Source organism: Arvicanthis niloticus, chromosome 21 (assembly GCF_011762505.2).
Source record: "Arvicanthis niloticus isolate mArvNil1 chromosome 21, mArvNil1.pat.X, whole genome shotgun sequence".
NCBI classification, from domain to species: Eukaryota; Metazoa; Chordata; class Mammalia; order Rodentia; family Muridae; genus Arvicanthis; species Arvicanthis niloticus.
The window spans coordinates 39,403,353-39,422,724 of record NC_047678.1 but is presented as its reverse complement, the minus strand read 5'-3'; the positions used below and the strand labels follow the sequence as shown (position 1 = coordinate 39,422,724).

The following is a 19,372-nucleotide window of genomic DNA, read 5'->3' as shown; positions in this document are numbered from 1 at the left end:
GCCCGACTTTTGCCATGTTGGTGCCTCTTACCCAGCCTTTCCTTCTTGGCCAGGTGCTCCTGGATGCGTGCCGTCTTTAGCAGGGCAGGAGGTACATCAGGGCTTCACACAGAGAGAGAGGACAGTATTGAAGCGGTCAGTCCCTCCCACACCCTGAGCCATAGCCTGTGGCAGCCTTCCAAGCCACACGATGGCCCAGTGAGGATACCCCACCGTATACACCCTGGGAAATGCCCCAGGGAGAGACTGAGGCTCACACAGTGGTCTTTTTGTCCAGGCTGTCCTGGGAGCTCCCGAAGTACTCAAATATGAGGTTGAAAGGGGTCTGTATCGGGGAGCAGTTTGTCAGGATGATTTGGCGAATCACCGGGGTCCTCAGTGGCACCTTCGAGCCAAAGTGCAAGCGCAGCTCCTCCGGTGCACTGCTGGCAGAGGTGCTGTCCCATGCCATGGGCGCTATGTTACCCTCCACCCTTGCTCCCATTCGGAGAGCCATACTGGGTAGGGTGGGGGAGTAGTACTGAAACCCAACTTAATTCCTGATTTCCCCCTCATGGAGCACTAGACCCAAGGCCCGAGCTTCTCGCCAATTCACAGTGCCAGAGGCATACTCAAACTGTATAATTTGCCCCCCCCCAGTGAAGTGAGAAAGGAATGCTTCCAAGTTGCTTGGCCCCATGTGGGGAAACCTGCAGAGAATCCCTGTCATCTACTGCCTCAAAGTGTGTATAGACACAAATAGGGTGGGGCGGAAGGGTTTCTGTAGAGATAGTGAGGCCTGTGACAACTTGGGAGCCTTCTCTATGCTATGGGAGTTCGTTCAGGAAGAGTCGGGGCTGGTACCATTGTGCAGTGCTGGCCCCCCATGTGACTGCCCCTACCCTGGACTCACCTTCCATCAGATTCCACTACAGATATCGAGATGGTCACCTGCAGTCCCAGGGGCTTCCCAGAGATGCCCAGGGCCAGCGGCTTCTCCATGCCAGACACGTGACAAGGGAGAACCAAGTCGGTCAGCTTTTCCTGCAGGAAGTGGATCCACAGGTCTGCTTCAGGTCTGAGGCCTCAGAAGATGAGCTATAAGTAACTCAACATGAAGGCCTTGCCTTCTCCCTAAGAGTGGAAGGCTCCTTCAGAGCCTTCAGTGAGCCATCCTGCCAGTCCAGACAAGCCCCTTAGAGGCTGACACATATATCATGGATATATACTTGTATCTGCCCTATATATCTGTATATATCCACAGGAAGGTAGAATGGTTAATCTTTGCTGTAAATTTGAAGGGGTTTAAAATCACCATGGAAACAGATGTTTTAGCATGCCCGTGAAGGAGACAGGGCATACCGTACCATGGGAGAAAGTCCTAGAATAACCGTAAAGAACTGAGCTGAACACCTGCATTCATCTCTCTCTGCTTCCTGTTTGCAGATGTGATGTGACCAGGCTCCCCACCAGGATGCCCTGCATCCTCAAACTGTGAACAATGTAAACAGACTTCTCCTTAAGTTGCTTTTGTAACAATGGTGAGAGAAGTAACTAAGGCAGGAGGGTCCTCAGAGCGGCTTCCGGAGGAGAGCAGAGAGCAGTCGGTGCTGTTTGATGGGCAGCAGGAAGGTGTTCCGCCTGGACCTATGTGTCTGGCACCCTGGCACCAGGCTCAGCTGTGTAAGAAAGCCTGTTGGCCTCATGTCTGCCATTGAGGATCGAGGGGTTGGGCCTTTAAGTCTCTGAAAGTTGGCTTCTGACCCCCACATGTGGTGGTATGTGTGCACACACTCCTGCATGCACACCCACAACAAACAAACAAACAAAATGATAAAAAGAAAAAAAAAAGAAAACAGAAACCTTTCCCTTTTAAGGAGTCGAGGATGCTTCTCTTCCCAGAAGATTCGAAAAGAGATGGCCAACAACACCCAAGCACTGAACATGTCCCACTGTGATGGCATCCCTATGGGATACTCCAGGGACAATCTGAGCCTCTCCTATAAAGATGCTAGCCACCTGTTGGCCTCCCTCTGTAGCACCCAGAACAGTGCCTCCCTTGAACAATGGCTTTACCCTGGGGAAAGCTGGACAACTGGGCTATCTGAGGTCACAGAGAGTTGCCTAGAGAAAGGCAGAGGAAGTGACAGTGTGGTCAGCTGTGGCACGTCTGAGCCTCTACTGGGCTCTCTACCCTTGTGGCCTCAGACAGTGGGTCCAGAGTGAAAGGACATATATTAAATGGCTTGCCCACTCATGAGGAGCAGGAGCAGGGTGTGCGGTTGGCCTCCCAGGAAGCACAGGTACCAATGGTTAGACAGGGTGCCTTCCAGACACTAGACACTTCCAGGGTGCCTTACTCACCTCTGTGTGGGCTGTCAACTCCAAGCTGAGCTGGAGCTCTTCACTGGGACCCAGTAGGCCACGTCTGGGAGAGACTGTCATTTTGCACAAGTCTGCTTGAGCCCCCAGGAGCTGGAAGACACAGGACAGGCTTATTGTCTTGTGAGGCTACCAGATAGAGTAGGGTCTACACAGACTGCTGACCCAGCAAGCTGGACAGGGCTGGGTGCTTCAACAACAGCAACCATCACATAGAGCCTTCTCTTCTCCCCAAGCCTGGATAGATTCACTGTCCGCCATGGATTTCCCTGGACAAACTGGGCAACCGGCTGTGCTGGACAGCAGAAGGCAAGCCACCTCTGAGGTTTCTCTCATGGTGCTCAGAGCAAGTTCCAGTGTCAACCACAGGGACATTGCCATGAGCAGGCTCCCAACAGCTGTGTGGACCAGCTGGAGGTCCCAGCTACGTTCACCAGGGAACTAGAATTTCTTAACGATGGAGCCATGAAAGGTCAGGCGGGATGAATTGCTTGTTGACAACCCACACTTTGCTGTGAACAGTGAATGGAGCAACAGGCTTTGGGAGGGAAGGAGACTGGACATTTATCCTAGAGGGTGGTCATTCAAGGGGTGGGGCCACACACATCTCAGCTGCTGCTCCTTAAGGCTCAGTCACCTTGCCCCAGTGGAACCGGGTGGGCAGGAGTGTGCCATTGACAAGCGTGGTCCTTGACTTTGTGGGCACACCCAGGTAGAGGTTGCTGAACTCAACGTGGCTGCTCTGCAGATACACGTGAGGCTGCTGCACCTCAGCATACACAGGAATGTAGCTGAAACACAGGGAAGCATATGGCACGTGGATCAGAAAGGGAAAAAAAACAAAACTCGCCCAATTTATAAAATGGCATGAGGGTGCCTTTGCAGAAAGCCCTGAGGAATCTATTGATACAATAGAAAACAAAAGAAACAAACAAAAAACCAAAGCAAACCAAACCACCACAACCAACAACAAAAGAGTTTGTATGCACATTTTACAATCCCAGAGGCAGAGATAGGTGGATCACTGTGAGTTCACAGGCAGTCAGTACATGGGGAGTTTCAGGCCAGCTAGGGCTGCATAGTAAGACCCTGCCTCCAGAAAACCAAAAGCAAAAACAAACAAACAAAACTCCTAAAACCAAGTTTGTCATAGCTGTAGCAACAATACAAGATTGTCAGTCAAAACATAACTATATTCTTATACTTTAAAGTGAGCATGTAGAAATACAATGCTTAAATTTTAAATCACTCAAAGTTGAAACATGAGAAATTTTAGGACACTCTGGGCTTATTTCAGAATGGTTACTCACTTCTTCCTGTTCCGAAATCAAAGGAAAAAAAATTCTGTCGTTATCACAAGAGTCTAGGCGCTCCTGTCCTAGTTAGCTTTAAGTGTCAATTGGGTATCACCCGGGAAGGGAGTCTCAGTTGAGGGACTGTCCAGATCAGATTGGCCCTGTGGGTGTTGTCTAGGGGGCATTGTCTGAACTGTAACTGAAGCAGGAGGGCTCTGCCCACTGTGAGCGGCACCATTCCCTAAGCAGGTGGTCCTGAGCTGTATAAAAATGTTAGCTGAGCATAAGCCCGAGCAAGCCAGTCAAGTTCTTCCATGGTTCCTGCTGCTAGTTTCTGCCGGACTTCCCTCAGCAATACACTATGACCTGGAAATGTAAGCAAAAGAAATCCTTTCTCTAAGCTGCTTTTGGTCAGAGTGTTTTTTCACAGTAGAATGTGAACTCCAAGAGCTCCCAAAAGTCCTGAGTCTTAATTCCAATCAACATTCAGCCTCCAGAATCTGCTGAAGCTATTAAGTATTCCTTCCATGACTGGCTCCAACTGCTTCTGCTTCAGGGAAACTGACCTGTTTTCTATCTTTGACTGTTTCCCTGGGATTTGGGTGGTACTCTGTGCCGCATCCTCCGTTCACTGATGGATGTAAAGAGGTTTGCTTTGGTTTGCTCTTTTTTTTTCCCCCATGTGAGGCAGGAGCTTGATGGACAAGTGCTCTGTGTGTCGTGGCTGGAGGTGTTTTGTAGCATGATTAACATTTGTGATGAGCTGATGCAGGAGATTACCTAGAGAGTCCAGATGGGCCTGTCGATCATCTGAGAGGCCTTAAAACCAAGAACCTGGGATTGCCCCGCCAGCTATACACAGGCAAAAAATAATACACACACACACCACATAGATTGTGTATTATATAATATATACTATATAGTACATGTACTATATAGAACATAATACATAGTCTTGATAAGTATCTTGGGCAGTGCTTAAATTCATAAAATTCCTGTTTCAACTGCCTGAGTGCTGGTATAACACTGTGCCGTGTGTGCTATGTCTTGCTAAAGTTGTGTGTGTGTGCGTGCATATGTCCGGGCATATGTGTGTATGTGTGTGTGCGTGTGTGTGTGTGTGTGTGTAGACCAGAGATGAATGTCAATGTTAGATGTCCTCCTGAGATGCCATCTACCTTATTTTTTGAGACAGGGTCCAGCTAAGCTGGTGAGCCAGTGAGACCTGGGGCTCTGCCCGCCTCTGCCCCCCCAGCGCTGAGGTTGCACACACGTGCAGCTATGGTCAGCTTCTTGTGTGGATGCTGGATCCAAATCCCAGTGTGCATGCTTTCACAGCAGGATCTTCATTAAGTTAGCATCTCCCCAACCCCCAACATTGCCTTTTAATAAATATGTTGTTCTATTTCTCTGGTGGGGTCTGGATTGAAACGATGCTATCAAAAACCCTTAAGTAAATACAAAAGATGGAATAGATTTATTTTTCCCTGTAACTTGTTTCTTTTATCTGACTTAACAGAGAACTACAAAAGCCAGTAATTAAATCTGCATGGATGGGCCTGGTGCACACCTCGCAGAAGCTGGCAGAATTAAAAAGGAAATGGACAATTCAACCAGAATGGCAGGAGACCTCAGTATCTTACTTTTAAGAATGAACAGAACTCCACTCAGTGTTTGGCTGTGGGTGTCCTGAGGAAAGGTTGTAGGGGAGAAAAGGGTCAAGGATGCCAGGGGACACAGAATCAACTAAGCAGGGCTCACAGGGGCTCAGAGACTGACTGAAGGGACAGCCATGGAGCCTGTGTGGGTCTGGGCTAGGTCCTTGCACATATGTTATGGTTGCATAGTTGGTGTTCTTGCTGGGTCCTAACAGTGAGAGTGTGGCATGTCTCTGATTCTTCTGTCTGATCATAGGCCTGCTGGGTTTCCTTGGTTTCCTGCTGGGTTGCCTTGTCCTGCCTTGATAGGAGAGTGCCTTATTGTAACTTGGTGTGTTCAGTGACAGCCCTGGGGGCCTGCTGTTTTCTAAAGGAAACCGTAGGAGGAGTGCATCTGGGGGAGAGGGGAGGGACGAGGTGCACTAGGAGGAGTCGAAAGGGGGAAACTTCAGTCAGGACTGAAATATGAGAGAAGAAAGTAAACTTCATTTCATTGTACATCTTAGTTCTGCTCATTCATGAATGAGCAGAACTTACACCACAGACAGACCAACAGACATATACACAATACCCTTAGACCTCAGCCAGACCAACACACACACACACACACACAACACCCTTACACCTCAGCCAGACCAAAAGACACACACACAACACTCTTACACCCCAGACAGACCAACACATACCCACATATAACACCCTTATACCCCAGACAGATCAACATACACACACACAACACCCTTACACCCCAGACAGACTAACACACCCAAATACAACACCCTTACACCCCAGACAGATCAACAGACACATACACAACACCCTTACATCCCAGACAGACTAACACACACCCACATACACCACCCTTACACCCCAACCAGACCAACAGACACACACATAACACCCTTACACCACAGACAGGCCAACAGACAGACACATAACACCCTTACACCACAGACAGACTAACACATAATACCCTTACACCCTAGACAGACTAACAGACACACATCACCCAACAGAGGTGTAGTGGGAAATTTAGCAGAGCCAGTGTATCTGGCGTGAATTCCTGAGTGATGGCATCCAGACTTTGAAGCAGCCTTTTGTAAACAGTCAATGACTGATTGTTATCTGAGGTTTATGGAGTTGTTTTTTCCGTTTTGTATGGCTGGGAATTTCTTGGGTAATGGCTCCTTCAGACAACTTCTAGATCAAATAAGAGGTTTTGGTATTCGGAAACTGTCTTGCTAACAGTACCTTTGTGTAACAATAAAGAGGCCTTTGCAAAGTGGCTTGGAGTTCAGTCCATCAGAGCTGACCCCCCTGTGTGGGTCGGAGTTCCTATGAACACTGCTTGGGCAGACAAAACAACTTAAGATGGGGTCCCAGTCCAAGTGAGAAACAATGCAGGCTAGGGTGGAAGCCGGGAAGGACAGCTTATTGGCTGAACCCTCCGGGCTAGATACCTCATTAGAATGGAGAACTCTGTGCACTGTTTTACACGACTAGTGGTCACAGTCCTCATGTGAGGTGTTGTGGTCACATGCTCCAGGACAGAAAATGGTCAGGAGTAGATGAAACGCCTACCGTTCTCAGTCATGAGAACTTACCGAGGTTTCTGAATCTGCTCAACCTTCCAAGTTTTTGTCTGGTAATGCAGTTCTACTTGCCCCACACCCCTGCTGCTAGCAAAAGCCGCAATACATCCTGCAGTCTCTCTCTTTCTGATCATATTTTCAACCATTCTGTGGCTTGGCTTCTCTTGATAGTATTATTATTTTTTTTGTTTTGTTTTTGTTTTTGTTTTTCAAGACAGGTTTCTCTGTGTAGCCCTGGCTGTCCTGGAACTCACTCTGTAGACCAGGCTGGCCTCGAACTCAGAAATCCGCCTGCCTCTGCCTCCCCAGTGCTGGGATTAAAGGCGTGCGCCACCACTGCCCTGATAGTATTATTAAAGTAGAAAAATGTTTAACTTTGTTAGGTTCAACATACAAAGTCCTCTCCATTTGTGGGTATTCTGAGTTATGCCAGATGATCAGAAAGATAAAAAAAAAAAAAATCATTGCTGCCGCCATTTTATAAAACACATCAAAAGCGTCAGTGATTATTTTGTAGTCAGTCTCTCTGAGCTGGGGTGTCTCCAATGTTCTATTCTTCTTCTCACTAGGAAACAGCCCATGGACACCAGCTGACTTGGACTGCCACCCTGGAGCTGGAGTTACAGGCAGCTGTAAGACACCTGGCCTGGGTGCTGGTAATCAACCCCGGTCATCTGGGAGAACAGCAAGCACTCTTAACACTGAGCCGTTCCCCCTGCCCCCTGTATCTGTAGTTTTAAATTCGGAAACATCTCTAGGTAAGCACACAGTTGTACAAACTGTAAACACGGGTTGAGAACAGCCTGCTGCCGTCCTCCCCTGTGGCACCCTGCCGTACCTCCAGGACCCGTTTTCCACTTCCAGCTCCAGGACTGTCTGTAGCCGCTGACAGTGGGAGGCCTCTAAGGTGATGGTCACTCTGCACTCCCCCAGAGGAAGAAGATGGCCACAGAAGGGCTCGATGTCGAAGGCCGATACCTGAGGTCGATGCAGAGGATACAGTGAGACGTGAGGCCACGGGACAGAGGTGCCTCGGGTTGCCGATGCCTGGCCAGGGTCACCCCCAAGCTGCCCCTGGAGCTCACAGGCATGAGGCCAAGGAGAAGGCAAGCAAGCGTGGGGCCACAGCTGTAGGAAAAAGAGAACAAAACCCGAGTGTTCAGGCAAGGGGAAAGGCAAGACAGAGGCTCCTGCTCCCTGGCACAGATTTAAGAGGTAGGAGGCAGAAGAAGGTGATTGGGGTGGAAGGGGGGAGGGAGGCTGAGAAGACCAAAAAGGAGCAAGAGGGGAGCTTGGGTACTCTGGAGGAGGTGTGCTGGGCAGGCCCAGATCAACCTCGGACAGCGTCAGTTGAGGTTAGCCTTCAGGGCCTCAGGTGAGCCTTCTGGGGTGGGCAGAAGTTACAGATAGAGGAAGAATTTCCTCCTTGTACCTGTCCTGATATTTTCTCCCTCACCTGCCTCTCCAGGATCGAGTCCCCTATCAGCAAACCCACCCCTCATACAAAAGGGAGAGAGCAGACAGATTACAGGAAACGCCATAGACAGTATCCCACAGTGCCTGCTCCAGGAAGGGACCTCTATCCCAACCCCTATCCTTGATGAAATGGGCACCTGTAGGACTGAGAAGCCTTGGGTCCCAAGAGGGTCACATTGGTTAATGGAATATCACTGGAAGGTCACACCAGAAAGGACATTCGCTCTCCCTTCAGTGAGACCAGGACAATGGGTGAGGGCCACAATGCCTGGAGGTGGTTGACCCGACCCTAACCTCACTAGAAAAGGACCACGAACTTCTGACCCCTCCATCTCAGAGCGCTATAAATGCAGGCATGTGCCACCATGCTGTGTGTGTGTGTGTGTGTGTGTGTGTGTGTGTGTGTGTGTGTGTGTGTACTTTGCTGGGAATTGAAAGCAACTAACAGCTCACATCTCCAAACTTGAGTTTTCCTTGTAGAGCCCTCAGGTTTGAGCTGCCAGCTGCCACCTGGTGGCAGGTACTCAAACTGCAACCACATTTTCCAGGTGAGCCTTGGCTTCTTCCTGGTTGAATTGCCTGTTTAATTCTAGACATGGGCTGCTTCTAAGAAAGAGAACCCTCATACCATCTTCTTCTGCATCCAGTGTTTGAAAGGGGGGGGGCAGGAAACACCTGCAGAATTGGGGCTGGGGAATGAATTCCATCCTGGAGACTGCTACCTCAGAGCAAGGATCCCAGTTCAGACATGAGATAAAGGTGAGTGTCCCGTGGGGAGGCTGCATCCCGGAAGCCTGCAGGGTCCCACTCACATCCTCATGCCTCTCTTCCAGGCACACTGGACTCTCCTTCAGATGCCACACAGCGGAGAGCTGGCTGACATTTCGGATCTGAATGGAAATGGAAGCTTTCCTTCCCAGGCGAAGCAGACCGAACTGAAGGGCTGGGACATCGATGACCACAACAGGTCCCTGGAGCACCAGAGGGGCGTGTCACCGCCTGCCTGGGATGTGGCTGGGTGTTGGTTCACTCCCCTCTCCCAACCTTTCCAGGCGTTACCAGCTGCCCAGTTCCCACCCACCCATGGCACCTTAAATGAGGCCTCAATGTGAAGCACCACTGGGAACGGTGAGTCTTTGATTTCACACTCCAGGTCCTGGCTGGTTGGGCCAGGTACCCCACCAGTTAGGTTTAACTCAAAATCTCCAACCTCGTTGGGCTCTGGGGAGAAAGAAGACATTGGGGTAGAGCTCAGAGGGCTGGGGTGGGGATGATTTCCTACCAGGCCAAGGCTGGATTTGACCACAGGACATCCAGGGTCTTGCACAAGTATCCCCGCATCCAGCCCTAGGCAGGCCACACCCCCCTACAGGAGAACTACCTATCACTCCAGTGCAGGGCTCCACTTCAATGATATGGCAGTGGCTGAGCTTCTCCCACATGTATCTGATTGGTGACTTGCTGTTGTTCCACATCTGAAAGAAACACACCAGTCTAGGCTGCTTGGGCACCGCCTTTCCATATCAAATCAGAACCTACTGAAGGACCGTGGGACCATGGGCTCCCAAGGGATCATACAATGCTCTGCTGGCTGCGGACCATCGGAAGCCCCGGGCCTCCCCTCCCAAGAGGCACCTTTCTTTTATGAGGTAGGGATACAGTACCACGTCCTGCTGAAGACCCAGGAAAGAGTTCCGCAGCCCTGACTTCAGAAGATTCTGGTACACTGATAAAATAAGTCAGACGAGCCTGGCCCAGGAGTGTGAACCACCATAGGCACAGGGGTCCCGTGACCAGGACCGAGCACCATGTTGTGACCTATTGATATCTATCTGCACCAAACCTACACCTAAGTACAGCATCACTTGGACCAGCAGAAGCTGGTGAGAGGATGGTCCAAGTGATGCCTTACCTTAAAATCTTTCTTCACGGTGATGCCGATGTAGTTCTCGCCAGGGATGATGAGGGCATAGGGCTCTAAAAGAACCTGGAAAGGTTCTGCCAAGCCTTTTGCCTCGATTTCTAGGACAATCACATCATCCACTGAATAGGAGTAGTCCCCCAGGTTCTCCGTCCCTGAGCTGGACAGAACCCACTGTGAGCTGGGAGTGAGCGCGCCTCGGCCTCTACCCCACTTGTTTGGTCTTGTGGACAAAAAGTGCTCCGCTACCCCCAGCCCCCAAGAACACAGTCATGTGACAAAGCCCACACCACAACAGTACAGACTGAGAGCAGATCAGCTGAAAGCCTGAGGCACAAACCTGCTGCCTCCAGGGACAGAGCATATCCCCCAGATTGGGCCCTGGGCCCTGGGCCCTGTGTTCCCTGGAGACCCACCTCTAGCCAATGCACCCCAAAGCACCCGGGAGTAACCAGACAGGCTGCCCAGGATGGCAGTGAGTCTCCCTTACCTAGGATCACTCCCTGCTCACCTCAAGGGCTCGGGGACAGCTTCTAGAACCATTTGCAGTACACTGTGGAAACATTTGAGCTGCAAGAGAAACTCAGTATGATAACCAGACTTGCCTTCCAACCAGCCTGCCTGCCTGCAGTGACCTAGGGGACAGGGCAGGGATTCTTCTTTCCTGAGCCAGAGTGACAGAGGACTTTGAAAGATAGGTTACTTTCCAGGGTCCTCTCTCCACCTTAAGGAGAATGGGATCCCTGCCAGGGCAGCAAAGAAAGCACCCAGCTCCCAAGTCGGATATTGGCTTCTTTTAGCATCCTTGGTGTGTTTAATGTACCACCCCTTCCTATGTACGGCAAGCAGCTGCATGCTGGCTGGCTCCAGAGGCAGCCATCCCCAACTCAGGTTCAGACCATCTAAAACCAGAGCCCTGGCCCAGTCCTGTGGCACGCTAACACTGGGACAGGAGCTCATGCCTTGCTCTGTAGGGGCTGCAGGGGATGGTGGAGACAGTTATGTGCTTTGATGTAGCTTAACTGTGAAAGTCACCAGGGCTGAGGGACACGCATGGGGGTCTCCTTCAGGAGGGACATATGGTCAGAACTGGGAAATAACCTGCAGAGTCCTACACACCAGACCTGCATTCCAGCCCACATGCTTTGTCAGGCCCAGCTGTAGATTCAGGATCTTTCAAGAATACAGATGGGGCTTGGGGAGGGAACACACATACACACACACACACACACACACACACACACACACACACACACGGACATACAAAAAGCTCATGACCCCTCTCACTGGCTAATGAAATGACCTCATAAGGAGAAAAACTCAGGATGAACTCATGGTCTGAGTGGGCCTGGAGGATGCCCTTCTCCGGAATGATGGAGAAGGCTGTTTCCCTGTCAGGGTGGCACTTGATGCTGTCTGCGCTGTGCATCTCTCCAGGCATCAGGGGCTGCAGGTTGGGCTTCATGATCTGCCAGTGGAAGGCCAGCTCCACGTGTCTGTGGGGGCAACCGTGGGGGCAAGCGCTCAGTGGACAGTGGATCCAAGGCCGTGTCTCCCCCTCAAGGCCCTCCCACTGGCTGGATGATCGATCTCCTCTATTCTGGATGAGAAGTGACGAGATCAGGCTTCAAGCTTTCCCCACAGAGGAGCTGGGGGCAACTTAGGTAAAGACAGCAAGGGAGTCCAAAGTGGAGACCCCTAGCACCACCACAGCAGCTGGAGATTGAAACCACAATGAGTCAGGGGACATGGGCAATGCAAGATGTCACACTCTAACTGTTACACTAGAAAAGTCCAGGCATCCCTGGATATCAGGGTTAGTCTTGAAAGTGTTCCCCACCACCTGAGTGTTTCTGGTTTTCCTGTACCCACTATACTCTCACCTTCTGCCTCTAGCCATGGCCTGCTGGGATGATAGGTGTATTCAGAGAGACCCACTAGCTACAAGCAGGGACAGTGCCAGGTCTATAGCATCAGAAGGGACAGGACTCACGGAGTGCTGCTGGGTGGAGGTAGGGGTACCAGATCAGTCCCTCCTATCATGCCAAGTGATTGACATCTGTGTGCCAGGGCAGCTCAGGCTGGAGGCTCACTAAGCTCAAGGCTGATGAATGTGATGTTTGAAGGCTGGCCTAGAGACGTGCTGGCAGTGAGGGCTGAGCCTAAACCTAGCCTGGGGATCAGGAGGGTGTCCATGCTACGGACATAGAATGGGGACTCTGGAAGATCATCCTTAGATGATGGAGTGGGAATAGGATGGTTCACTGATATGATTGGAGAAATGGAGCAATGGAGGTCAGTGCAGAAGGAGAAGGAGGGATGCAGGACAAACACACCAATGCTGCTTAAGAAAGCCTTGGGAATCATTTTATATTTACCTATGAGCATATATGATGCATATATGTATATATATATGCATATATGTGTGTGAACAGGTACACACACAGGGACACAGACAGGCAACACATACAAACACAGACACATACACAGAGACACACATAGACACACACACACATATACACAGACACAGACAGGCAACACATACAAACACAGACACACACACACATACACAGAGACACACATAGACACACACACACATATACAGACACAGACAGGCAACACAGACACAGACAGACACACACACAGACATGTACACATATACACAAACACAGACACACACACATACATACAGACACACACACAGACATGTACACATACACAAACACAGACACACACACACATATACACACAGACACACACACACAGAGACACAGATTGATGTGGTGGATGGGTATTGAGCACACAGTGCAACCTGGCTTCCCACAGGGATGAAGAATCTATGTGGCCACACTGTCTGGTTCAGTAGCCAGTGGTTATCAGTGCCTACCAAGAACTTAAAAGGCGGCTGGTGTACTGAGGAGGTACTTGTCATTTGATCTCACTTTAATTGACTTAAATAGAAACAGCTGGCTGAGAAGACAGCTCTCGGTGAGCAAGGGGCCCAAGTGAGGTCTCAGGACCCACATTTAAAAAAGTAAAACATCCTGGCCTGAGCCAGTCATGGTGATCCTAGCACTCAGGAGGCAGAGGTAGACGGGTCTCTGTCAATTTGAGGCCAGCTTGGTCTAAAGAATGAGTTCACGGTCAATCAAGTCTACACATTGAGACCCTGTACAAAACGAGACAACAACAAAAGCCAGGTGGTGACCCAGGCTCAGAATCCCAGTGCTGAAGGTACACGGAGCAGGGCAATCTCTGGGCTTTCTGCCAGCCAAGCCTGGGCCAACCGCTTAGGACAATCCAGGAAGATGGTTCATAAAAACCAGAACAAAGCTTGTCTTCTAGCCATTCGTACCCCACAAACCCCACAAATGTGTGCACCTGAATACATCCCAAACATACACACACACACACAAACACACCTCATACATACCTCACACACCTTACACTCCTTACACAGACCTCTCTCTTACACACACCTTGCACATCATACACACACACACCTTACACATTACACATACACACACCTTACTCACACACCTTACACATTACACACACACACACACACACACACACACACACACTCCAAATAAAGAGAAACAGCCACTCAAATCTAATGTTTGCATGATTGGCAGTGTGACTCAAGATCCTTCCATCCTTCTGGATCCACTCTGGGCTCACAATTCCCCCTGACTTAGAAAACACTCTGGCCTCATGAGGACCACAGGGATAATTAAGATAAAAGCTCGGGTGAGTGTCAACAACAGGCCAAAGGCCACTCACGTAGCATTTCTGATGATGAGCTGTTTCCTTGCGGTGGACTGGACGTTCTCAGGCTCAAACCGGATAAAGTATTGGGCTGTTAAATCTTTCAGCTCTCCTGGGTCTGGCTCACTTTTCCCACCAGAAATATAGATCAGATCCAAAGCCACCAGCTGCCCTGTCCCTGACGGAGGAGAGGAGTGAGGCTCGTCAGATATCACCAGGCTGATGTCAGCATCCTGTCACCAAAGGCTGCCATAGGACCCAGGTCACACCCCATGCAGAGAACCTTATCCGGGGTCCCCAGAGCATGCAGAAAATGAAAGTGGGCCTTGAGCACCCATCCACCCTCAGGTCTGGAGACTTTGCCTTTGAGAGACTTGCATACAATCAATGACTACTGAGTGGAACTTGACAGACAGAGTGGAGGAAAGAAAGAAGGAAGGGAGGGAGGAAGAATGGGAGGAAGGGGAATAAGAAAGGGAGGGAGGAAGGAAGGAAGGGAAGGAAAGAAGGAAGGGAAAGGAAATACTGTGTGCACCTGTACAACTCATTAAAATGCCCTCTCCAACCTTTCAAAACCCTAGAGGTGTAAGCAGTGTGAGCCGCAGGTGACTCTCAGAGTTCAAAGCGGACTCCAAGAGAAAGAATGAAAGATTTCACCTGTAACCTCCACACTAGGGAAGTAGAGGCTCAGGAGTTTGAGGCAGTGCTCCTCCCACCCCCAGATTCCCTCTCCCCCAGATGCTGTGTCACTGTGGTAAGCAGCTCCTGGAGCCATGGCCCCACCTACGATGACAACCTCCTTTGTCTGACAGTTGTCACACACGATGATGAAGGTCGCTTCTGCCTTTCCTAGGCCAGTAGGGAGGAACAAGACCTAGAGGAGAGAAGAGAGTGTGTAACAGAGACACTGTTACATTACAGACACTGCAAGCAGAGAAAGGCATGGCAAGGACCAGGGCCTGCGTGTAACCCTTGTCCGTCTCCCCGTAACCCTCAGCGGTCTGCCCCTGCTGATCTTCTTCCACCAGCAAGGCCTCACCTGTGAACGGTTCTGCAGACTCTGCAAATAATGCCAGCTGCTGAGGAAACTGATTTTGAAAGATGAGCTTATGGGAGACATTTTGGATTCGAACCGCAATGCCCTGCACTGACTTTTTAAATTAATGCATCTAGTTAGTATGTATGTGGAAGGGTGTGGTGCAGTGTGTATTTGGAGGCCAGAGGACATCCTGTGGGAGTCATAAGACAGCCATATGTATCACCCTCCAGGACACGTGCACATGCGCCTCTAGAACCCACTGATGCTGTGCCCTGGATCAGAACAGTGTGGGCATGAGTCATGAAAACACAGAGAGAGGTGATGATGGGATATCTGAGGAAGCCACCAAGGGTGAGCAGAAGGGACAGGTCTCATTACCCACCTCCAACAGTATGGCGTACCCTGGGGCCAGCTCAAACACAGAAGGCATTACGCCAAAGGGAGGCTGCTCCACAAAGCCAGTGGTTGCAACAGCCTTTAAAAAAAAAAAAGTTACACCATTAGTGTGGAAGAAATTGCAAAATCCAGCACTCACACTGTAAGCTTTTCCAAGTGTCCATTTTGCTGACTGAGGATTTGAGGATTCTCCAAGAACTCCTGGTCCTGTCTGTGGCGGCCACTGCATCTGCCTTTGACCCCCACTCTCACCCCCCATGTGCTTATCAGTTTCTGTGTCGCAAGGACACCTGACATCTCGGTAGCAAAATTGTGATTTTTCTCAAGAGATCCTCCAGGATAGAGGCACGAACTGGTGCTTACAAGAAGACCCTGCAGGGCAACAGACATGTCCGGGTAGGAAGGTCTCATATTCTAAGTCAGAAGGCATGGGGAAATCTACCAGCCACACAGAAACGCCAGTGCACTGGTAGTGAGATGTCATTAGTGCCAGGCTGGGGCTGCCTGGGCAAAGAGCCTGGAGATACAGACACTTATATGCAATCTCTCTCTTTGAAAGGTCGGCTCAAAACATACTGTGTGTAATATATGTGTGTCTATGTTCACATGTGTGTAGGTGCACGTGTGTATGTGTGTGCATGTGGAGGCTGGAGGACAGCTTTAAATATTGTCCTTCAACAGTGCTGTCTGCCTGTTTTTTTGAGACAGGGTCTCCCAAACTAGCCTGGAACTCACCACCTAGGTAGGCTGACCGGCCAGTGAGGACCAGGCACCGTACGGTCTCCACAGCCTCTGACTGGGATTATAGCACAGTGGCCTTTTTATGTCAGTTCTGAGGGACTTAACGGTTTTCTCCGACTGAGCCATCTCCCTATCCCCAAAATACTTTTAAGTACTGTGCTGATACAGAATTCAGGCAAAGCTGCCTGCCTGCGGCCTCACATAATGCTTAGATCGGCGATGATAACGCTGGGCTAAAGTGAGCACATGTGGTCGTCTTGGAGACAGCATTGGAAAATAAAAGAAGGCATAAGCCGCACCCAGGTTTGCACAGGAGCTCATAACCAGAAGCACACCCCTAACCTCTACACTTTTGTCCTCAGGCCATGGCGTGTGGATTGCAACATCCTACTTTTGTGAGTTTCTGGTCCCGGGTATGGCTCAGTGGCCTCCAAGCTTATTTGCCTGGGCGAGTTCATTCCTTTCCCGGGTCACAGTCCTCGGCCACTCACCCGGAAACTCGGCGGTGGCCAGCTCTTTTGGGGCATGATGCAGAATTTGCCGACGCTGAAGCCCACGTTTTTGCAGATGAATTTGGTTATCTTCACTCCTCCGATAAGGCAGTGGCCACAGTCCAACACTGGTGACACTGAGACCACGGGAAGAGATTGCTCAGGGAGAGCAATGGGGGCTGGTGAGGTGGCACAGCAGGTAAAAAGGGCTTGCTGCCAACCTGAGGACCTGAGTTCAGTCCCCCAGAGGGACACAGTGGAAGGAGGAAACCGACTCCTACAAGGTGACAACTACACGTGCACCATGGCACAATGCGCCTCCCCCAAATACACACATGTATGAGAAATCCATAAAATAAAAATTCAGTTTTTAAAAAGGACAACATACTGCCCCAAATGGACCCTGCTGCCATTGTTCTGAGGTCCAGATGGAGCTCAGAGCAGCCTACCACACTGAGAGGGAAGGATAAATGGGACACATGGCCTGACCCCTGAGTCCCTTGGGCTCTGTCCAGGGTGCTGCCAGGTCATCTTGTTGGACTTAGATCCACGGTAGACTCCCTGTCTGGGCCAGGGAGACCTAACATGGTCTTGGGGGTTGTACATTAAATAGGGGGAGGGGCTGAACGAAAAAGCAGGAGCTCATACCCAAGAGGGAGCAACTGAGGTTGGCTTTTCTAAGGAAACCTCCCTCCCTCCCCTAGCAACAGAGTTAATGTCTTTGAATATTTCCTCTGGGTACCCAGAAACACCTTCCCCTACTGCCTCAGCCCCTGCTGACAGAAGCATGGAGGCCTGCTGCTGCAGAAGCTACTGGAAGGTTCCTTTCAGGATCCTGAAACCTATGCCCAAGAGATGCAAGATCTGGGCCACTTCCAGGGACTCCCAAGATGCTGCCTGCCCTTACTAGGGGCTCCCTGGGCCTAGCTGGATCCACTGTAGATGCAGTGCACACACTCACTCACAGGTCAGCACTGGTGGCGGTCTCCGGGCCTGCAGGGGGATTACCAGCGTGTGAGGAGACTGGGTCTCCACCAAAATGAAATCATCAAAATCACCAAGACAGTCTGGGATGAACTGGACGATGTACTGGCAGGTCATCCCGGGAGCCACTATTCCGCCTTTTCCTGGGAACATCCCTGTTGACCAATGAGAATGGAGGACCAGCTGCCCACCAGGGCTCAGCTGATCCACCTGGGGAGTTACAGTGTATCTATTTCTGTCAAATTGAATACTCTGGAGGGAAGAGAGCACCGTAAGGCTTGGGAACCTTGTACAAGCTACAAGATTATGAGGCCCCGCTGTGAGGTGAGATAAGCAGGGAGCGACCACTGAGGGAGAGGAGATTCTTCTCTCCTTTACAGACACCCGTGTTTATGACCCCGTGAGAAACCTCAGGAGACTCACTGGTTCACCAAGTTCAACTTGGTTGGAATGGTTATTTAACTGTTGCTGGAGCCTTTCTGGGGCGAAGGGATGCTGGCTTACCTCTCCCTAGGAAAAGTCATGCAACAGACACGGACCACAGCTGGACTAAGGCCAGGCTGAAGGCAGAGCTGCCTGGGGCATGCCGGGGGCCACGCATAGGTAACAGCGTCAAGACCCAAGCAGGAGTGAGAAGGCCCATGAGGAATGGATGGGTGGAGACTACCTGGCCCTGTGCCACAGGTATGATCTTGTGGACAGACCTTTGAGATTGGTGCGTTTAAGCGGCAAAGGGGTTTGGTTTGGTTTTTTTTGGCTAGACAGATACTCTACCCACACTGGCCTCGGATTTGTGTCAATCCTTCCAAGTGCTGGGATTACAAGAGGGGGCCTCAAGGCTTTAGTGCAGAAGACACTAAAGCTGGAAGGCTGGCTGGAAGGTTGCCATGGTGACACGAGCACCGAAGAGTACCTGGTCAAGGGCAGCCACAGCATGAAGGGTGGTAAGCTGGCAGAACCAGTGCCCTGAGCAAGGTGTGGAGGGCAGGGACACTGGCAAGACTCTGGGACCTTGATGGGAGGGAGGAGTGGGGCTGTGGACTGAGAAAGAGAGACCACAAGGGCAGCTGAAGGAGGGAGGCCTGGGCAGAGCACATCATCGTGAGGCAGTGTAGACTGGTACTTACCAAGTCCCAGAGCAAAGTAGGGAGAGGACGGTGGGAGGACACGCAGGAATCGGCTGGTGGCGGTGGTGTTCTGCAGAGCGATCACCATCTGTGCAAAGGTAGGGGGCATGCTTTTGGCCATCCAGTGGTGCGTAGCATGAGGTCAAGATTTATTGATTGGTTGATTGGTTGGTTGATTTCTCTGTGAGTGTGTGTGAGTGTGTATGAGTGTATGGATGTATGAGTGTGTGTGTGAGTGTATGAGTGTGAGAGTATGTGTGTGTTTGTGTATAAGTGTGTGAGTATGTGTGAGTGTGTTTATGAGTGTATAAGTCTGTTTGAGTGTGTTTGTGTGTGTGTGTGTGAGTGTGTGTGTGTGTGTGTGTGTGTGTGTGTGTGTGTGTGTGTATTTGTTTGGACATCAGAGGACAACTCGTAAGAGTCAGTTCTTCCCTCCTGTGGCTTCTGTGATAGAACTCGGGCTGTCAGGCTTGCTGGCGAAAGCCTTATCCACTGAGCCATCTCACCACCCCAAATTCAAATG

General features: G+C 50.6%; 1 protein-coding gene across 5 annotated transcripts in view; it reads right to left on the bottom strand.

Annotated features, from left to right (window-relative positions):
- Dlec1 (DLEC1 cilia and flagella associated protein) overlaps window positions 1-19,372 on the bottom strand; it is a 46,408-nt gene that overhangs the window by 10,147 nt on the left and 16,889 nt on the right. For all 5 annotated transcript variants that reach the window (XM_076917599.1, XM_076917601.1, XM_076917600.1 and 2 more), the window contains exons 7-24: window positions 18,850-18,937; window positions 17,704-17,877; window positions 16,739-16,875; window positions 15,493-15,585; window positions 14,855-14,945; window positions 14,087-14,249; window positions 11,607-11,799; window positions 10,815-10,873; window positions 10,295-10,463; window positions 9,764-9,857; window positions 9,473-9,603; window positions 9,195-9,353; window positions 7,745-7,884; window positions 2,999-3,152; window positions 2,344-2,454; window positions 893-1,023; window positions 258-437; window positions 32-102 (exon numbers count right to left, since the gene is read on the bottom strand). In XM_076917599.1, the coding sequence (XP_076773714.1) occupies window positions 32-102; window positions 258-437; window positions 893-1,023; window positions 2,344-2,454; window positions 2,999-3,152; window positions 7,745-7,884; window positions 9,195-9,353; window positions 9,473-9,603; window positions 9,764-9,857; window positions 10,295-10,463; window positions 10,815-10,873; window positions 11,607-11,799; window positions 14,087-14,249; window positions 14,855-14,945; window positions 15,493-15,585; window positions 16,739-16,875; window positions 17,704-17,877; window positions 18,850-18,937 (2,338 nt within the window). The remainder of the gene's footprint in view (window positions 1-31; window positions 103-257; window positions 438-892; window positions 1,024-2,343; window positions 2,455-2,998; window positions 3,153-7,744; window positions 7,885-9,194; window positions 9,354-9,472; window positions 9,604-9,763; window positions 9,858-10,294; window positions 10,464-10,814; window positions 10,874-11,606; window positions 11,800-14,086; window positions 14,250-14,854; window positions 14,946-15,492; window positions 15,586-16,738; window positions 16,876-17,703; window positions 17,878-18,849; window positions 18,938-19,372) is intronic.